Source organism: Chrysoperla carnea, chromosome X, assembly GCF_905475395.1.
Source record: "Chrysoperla carnea chromosome X, inChrCarn1.1, whole genome shotgun sequence".
Lineage (NCBI taxonomy): Eukaryota > Metazoa > Arthropoda > Insecta > Neuroptera > Chrysopidae > Chrysoperla > Chrysoperla carnea.
Window position 1 is genome coordinate 37169506 of NC_058342.1, and position 6759 is coordinate 37176264.

Sequence of the window (6759 nt, forward strand, 5' to 3'; positions counted from 1 at the left end):
CGACTATGGCCGGACCAAACCATTTCCTTCGCTGCTGTGTGAGCGCCGGGCAGCTGTGTTAGCCAGATAAGTTCCGAACATTCTATTCCATGGAGGTTATAAAGATCTCTCTAACCTCCATGTTCTATTCCTTCAGTGACGTATTTAAGCGGTCGGCAAAGGGGTAATTAGCAGCCCCCCAGTACCTATGCACCATCTATCGAAGCAAAGATTACAAAAGGAATTTTTTAAGATTGTTATAATTTGAGTTATCGAGCTATTTATTTCTCGAGGCCTTAGCAGCGGTTCTGTATGGCTGTCATTCGAGATATAAATCATTTCCTATGTTATTTGGCTCATAGAATCTATTTTTGGGATAAAATTTCGTTTTGCCAAAAGAAATTAAGTATATTTTTATCGATTATTTACTGAAATACAAACTTATGAACAAAATATCTTGTAAATTTCGACCACGGCTCCTTTAACAGGACTCGAATTTTTAGCATAGTACCAGGAAATCGGAGATAAACTAGAAAGGGAGAAAGTGGAAATCATGGGAAAAGATGGCCGTCATGTTATTATTATTATCGATTATTATTGATTATCAATGTTTTTGTTATTTAAATAATACAACAAAAAACGCGCGGAAGTGGCGTTAGCCAAGTGAATTCCCACAGAGATTGAAAAAATAACTCTTTTTTTTTTTAATCGAACATTGGATTTTTCAAGAATTGGCAACCCTATAAAATAGTGACCTTGTATAAAATGTCAAATTTGTGAAATAAATTAAAAAAGCCAATTGATTTTCAAAATTAATTTATTATTGTTCAAAATGGAATAAAAAATTGACATTGAAATTAATTTGACTATGGGGTGATCGATTTTAATCAATCAAAAAAGTACATACTAATAAAAAAAAAAAATAGAATTTTGGTTAATTTAGAGTGCACAACCCAGATATAATCAAAAATATCAAAATAAATTTTACGACTAAAACAAAGTTTGTTTTTTTAAATAAATACATATAATATTTGTGTTTCTGGCACATTTTTGGATCAATCAATATTGTGGATCCGGTGCATTTAGAGCATATCCAACTGATTGTAAGACAGTTTTGATGTCCTTGTAAACGGTACCATCTTCAATTGTACTTGGAATCTGAAACAAAATTTTAAGGATCACACATTTTTATTATGTTTTAATAAGCTCTTAAAGCTTGGTAAGCTCTTTTTTGAAGGATTTATTCCAAAGTTTATTCCATCTGCCTTATCGGTCCTGCAAGAAATTTACAACAATTCTTATTTACCTGAATACTTTTGTCTCTTGCTAAATCAGCTATCGATTTTCGGCACGTTTTACCCGATCGAGTTCTTGGCAAACCACGTACACAAGCTGTTAAACGAAACGCTGCAATTGGCCCAATTAATTCTCTAACCAATTTAATTACCTCTTTACTAATTATATTTTCATTTTTGGTTGAATCTAAAATCAAACAAAATACTTAGCCAACTAAATCAATAGAAAATCCAGGTTCAAAGGGGTACTCTGATCTGCCTATTAGCTATTTGCTTCTAAAAATTGGGAGAAAACGGACTGGAAGCACCAAATTTTAATGGGTGTAAAAATTATTACTATGGCTTACTTTTTTTAATAACAAATAAACATAAAGGAATTTCCCCTTTAGTTGGTTCTGGAACACCAATAACAGCTGCATCAGCAATATCAGGATGTTTTAGAACGACGTCTTCTAACGCTGATGTAGATAAGCGATGTCCAGCCACATTGATAACGTCATCATCACGTGATGTTACATAAATGTAACCATATTCGTCTCGATAACCAGCATCCATTGTATCGTAATAACCCTTTAAAACAAATTTATTAGTCTGCTAAGGTCTCATGGTTGTAATTCATTTCAAATCTCATTTAGTTTAACTCACAGGATATTTGGAGAAATAAACTTCACAGAATCGTTCCGGGGATAAATATAGAGTTGACATTGTACCAGGAGGTAATGGTAATTTTACGACTATTCGACCTAATTCCATTGGTTGAGTTTCGGTATTATCCGCTCGTAAGACTTTTACTAAAAAAACAAAAATGATTATTACCAAAGGTCGTATAACTGCCCGGACCACGATTATGGTCACTCTTCCCAACAATTAAAATCAAAACTTACTATTGTACCCGGGAAACGGCATACCCGACGAATATTTTGGTGGATTTGTTGAATGCCCTAGTCCTAAGCAAGTGGCAGTTATGGAGTGTCCAGTTTCCGTTTGCCACCAATGATTTAATACAGGAACATTAAATACATTTTCCGCCCAAACTTTTGTCTCATAATCACAATGTTCACCCGCCACAAATATATGACGTAATGTTCCTGTATTGTACTTCCGTCCATACTTGATTTCGGGATCTTCACGTCGAATTACACGAAATGCGGTTGGAACTGTAAAGATTGCGTTTACACGATGTTCTTGAATGATTCGGAAATATTGGCCTGGATCGGGAGATCGATCTGGTTTCCCTTCATACATAATACTTGTAATTCCACTAAGTAATGGACCATAACAGATGTAGGAATGCCCAACAACCCAACCAAGATCACTCGCAGACCACCAAACATCATTCGGTCCCATACCATAAACTGTTTTCATGGTCCATGCTAATGCAACAATATGTCCGCCAACGGGACGTTGAATACCTTTTGGCTTGTCAGTGGTACCGGAGGTGTATAAAATGTACAGGGGATCATTTGCTTCGACTGAAACACAAGGATGTGGTTCCGCTTCGTCCAGGGCATCATCCCAATCAACGTCAATTTCATTATCTAATGGGGCCACTTCGATATTCCGTCTTTGAAATATTATACATTTTTTAACTTTCCATGACGAAATTCTTAAAGCCTCGTTTACAATTACTTTATACCTGCAAATAAAATTTTTATTCGGATTATATATTCCGTGGTGAAACCTTTACTGCATGGTAAACTGAACTATAACACTTAATTATAACAAAATACTGATGTGATTGTCACAATCACATGAGAAGGTTTTTTATTAGGTCTATTGAAAAAAAATTAGATTTATTCGAGCTGGATTTGAGCCAGCGATATATGGATTACTATTGATTTTAGTGTCTTAAGTCCATCGCTGTACCAACTGAGCTACCGATGGGTTATGTATGTACAAAAATATGCTATATATTATAAAAATGATCAATAACAAATAAGTTTAGTTTAGGTAAGTGTTCGTAGTAACCAAATCCTAAATGAGATGTTGAAGTAAATTTTACTTTTTCAACGAAGTGCTAAGGCTGCATTGTAAGAGGTATTGGAAATCGGATTGTTTGATTTACATACTTAACTACACGACTTGGCTCAATACCGCAACTGGCTGCAATAATAACTTTCGGTTGTGTATGTTCAATTCTGGAACATAGTTCACGGGCTGCAAATCCACCAAAGACGACAGAATGGACGGCGCCTAAACGTACTGTAGCTAACATCGAAACAATCGCTTCTGGTATCAGTGGCATATAAATTAAAACTCGATCACCTTTTTTCACACCATATGATGCTAACACACCAGATAATAATTGTACCTTCACAAAAAACAAAAACAATACAATATTACACTGTGGTTCACAAAAATAATCCACCACCAAAACATTATAATCGTAAATTAACGTACTTTTGTAAGTAATTCTGAATAGGACATTCGTCGAATTGTTCCAGTTAAGGGACTGTCGTGAATTAACGCAATTTTATCTCCCTTGCCATTTTCAACATGTCGATCCAAACAATTGTAACATGCATTTAATTCGCCACCCACAAACCATTTGGTAAATGGTTCGTTTGAATTATCTAAAACTTTATCCCATTTTTTTGTCCATACAACTTCCTTTGCAATTTCACCCCAAAATTCATCCGGATTTTGTATTGAACGTCGAAATGTTTCATCATATATTTCGCTATAATATGGATTTATGTAACCTGGAAAATTTGTTTAATGCAATCTAGAGAAAATCAGGTTTAAAAAGATTACGTATATGCATAGTCGTGGAAAATTAATTTTACTATAACTTTTTCTTTTAGTTAAAATTATTTAAATTATTTTCTACAACTTTGCTCGTTACCAAAATAATACAGGAAAAGAAATTCTCAAAATAACAAATGATAATTAATGGAACATGCGCACATATTGTCCACACGCGGTCAAGACATTTCCAGATTCTAGAATCGAAATTACGGTATAACTCGAAAATCGATTAATCAATTTGATTTGATCACTAAAGTATATCTTTCTTTTTATGAGTAATAGAAGAAAACGAATATATGTAATACAGGATATTTAAACAATTAACTGCGTTAGTTTTTTTATCTCTCGTTTCGATATATAGATAAATATTTGAGTTTTTGATGAAAAACAATTATTGAATTTTCAAAACTTTCAGAATGTATTATCGTTAAAACTAATCAACATTTAATATTGATATTAAATTTTAATCAAATCAATCTTTGTGCTGATTCTCCGAAAATTCTTTGGTGAAACTAAATGGACTAAACTAGCCTAAATGGACCTAAAAATGAACCACAAGGCTTAATAAAATATATCTTGTGATTTATATATGAAATAAATATGAAAAAATGAAATAAATATTTAAGATTTTTACTCAAAGAATATGTGGTTAAAATTTCAGCTTAAGTTTCCATGCAAATTAAAAGAAAATAAATCATTAAAAATCGATATAAAATACATTTTTCTTATGGAGAAATCTTATAAAGAGACATTTTTTGAAAGTTTTTGATAATTTTCATTTGAAACGAATGAAAAAAAACACTTTAGGGTTAAAATTAGTTTTATCTTATTTTCAACTTTGATGATAAATTTTATTATAACTTCATGAATGCAGACGATGAAAAATAAGAATTAAATTTCTCGATATTTGCCTTGGTTTTCGAAATATCTAAAGCTGAATAATTAAAGAAAATTTTCAATTTTTTGAATAGAAACAAAAATTTATTAATAGGTTTAATTACGTCATTATTACGTATTATTATTGAGAGCTTTGTCACTCATGAATAATTTTGGATGTCCCCTGACCTACCGTTTCAATTCAATGCTTGTGTTTTGAGAATCGATTAATATCGATTACATTGATTTAATCATCTATTGGGAAAAATGAAAATTCAATCGATATAAGATAAGCGTGAACATCAAGGGGTCGTGTTGGTAGTTATACGACTTAAAGGAAAATATTTCTATTTCGAAGAAAAAGAAATCGATGCTTTCATCGACATATAAAATATGCCTAAATATAGGCAATGGCTTTAGTAAATGCATAAATACAAATAAAATTTCCATAAAATAAATTAAAATAATCGTATAATCAGTCGTTTCGTTCGAACTATTATTATGTATAAATAAAAAATTTTGATATTAGATGAGTTAAGTTAATAAGCATTCAAAATTACCATACTTCATTGTATTTAAATTTATGGCAGAAAGGTCCAAACTCCTTCCTGATACTCAATTGCGTAAACAAAGTTCAGTTTGCTTACGACATCCACTTCGCGCATGATTCAAATTTTCCTTTTCAAATAAATTTGAATATTTAATTTGGGAATTCGGATTATTGGAACACCCGAAAAATAAGAATTAAATTGATTTCTTTTTTTTTACCTGAATAATTTTCATCTGCATGAGTTGTTCGCGATGCGATTATTTGTTCGGTGAATCGTCCAACCTTTATTGGATCCAAACTGATGTCATTTGAATTTGTCACTTGATTTGACCACATTTTTTTTTTGCACTATTAAAATTTGAAACTAAAACACTCGAAAAGTGGGTTTTTAAAAGTAAAACAAACCCCCAGAAATCAAAATGTACTCCCCAACAATTATGTATTTGTTTTTAATACTTATATTATATTTTGGATTAGTTCGCTTGAAACTGTTCCATTCACGATCTCAACTACGAGTGGAGTGTACACTTAACGAGCTCGAGTTTCAATTCAAAGTGACCTGCAAAATAGTACCAGTGTTTTTAACAATATTTAAAAAATTGTTTTATAAAGTAGCATTAATTAATTCATACTTAAATCAGTTTCTTATAGGGGTGGCTTCACAATATTTTTTCATAAAGCCATTCAAACAAATTTTATTTTAAACGGTATCTGATTAACTTGAATCAGGGTTGTACTTAGCAAGGAGGAACTCAGTCATTCAGAAATTTCTTTGTATTTGAGAAATCAGTAGCTACATGTTATGTGCTCAGTTAATTTACTGATCGCTGGTTAAAAATATTTCCAACACCAGAACTTCTTTATGATAATTGACAAGGGGCCAGTGGTATCTTTCCTCTTTGAATTGCGCATTTTCGTTGAACTCAGTTAAAAAGTATCACCATAGCCATGGGATATTTTAACGCATTAGGTGAGGAATATTTTGGTTCGCTATTAAAATAGCGATTATTTTGTCACTTGAAGCTCTAAGTTGGTGTTTCATGTGACAGAAATTCAGTATTGTGTTCTCTGCGAACAAAATGAATTTTGGAAAATATTGAACAAAACTTTATTTATCAAAATATTAAGCATGTTACATTGAAAACTTGTAATCCATTGGGTGAGTCCAATATGCAAATGTTGTGCTAATCATTCTCATTCAGAGTCATTAAAGGCTTTTGCCTAAAATGCCTAAAAAAGGATCAAATAATTAAATTCCATTTTTAATCGTAAGGTTTATTCTTTAAAATATTGTGCAGAACTAGCAAGGAC

At 31.9% G+C, this 6759-nt stretch overlaps 1 protein-coding gene across 1 annotated transcript; it reads right to left on the reverse strand.

Moving 5' to 3' along the window:
• Window positions 1-855: 855 nt before the first annotated feature.
• LOC123303111 (acyl-CoA synthetase short-chain family member 3, mitochondrial) lies at window positions 856-6007 on the reverse strand. Its single transcript, XM_044886209.1, has 8 exons — window positions 5667-6007; window positions 3675-3976; window positions 3344-3585; window positions 2159-2910; window positions 1920-2065; window positions 1622-1844; window positions 1286-1461; window positions 856-1137 (listed from the first exon to the last, which is right to left on the reverse strand). Exons 1-8 carry the CDS (start codon window positions 5782-5784, stop codon window positions 1039-1041), a joined length of 2058 nt encoding a protein of 685 aa, XP_044742144.1. The 5' UTR covers window positions 5785-6007; the 3' UTR covers window positions 856-1038.
• Between the last annotated feature and the right edge of the window lie 752 nt (window positions 6008-6759).

Bases quoted from the DNA above. Each gene is read 5' to 3' on its own strand.
- LOC123303111 (XM_044886209.1), bottom strand. From the start codon at position 5,784: ATGTGGTCAAATCAAGTGACAAATTCAAATGACATCAGTTTGGATCCA. The intron at 3,977-5,666 runs GTAAAAAAAAAG...CAAATTTTCCAG, and splicing joins TGCAGATGAAAATTATTCAG to GTTACATAAATCCATATTAT. The intron at 1,138-1,285 runs GTAAATAAGAAT...ATTTTGTTTCAG, and splicing joins CAAGAGACAAAAGTATTCAG to ATTCCAAGTACAATTGAAGA.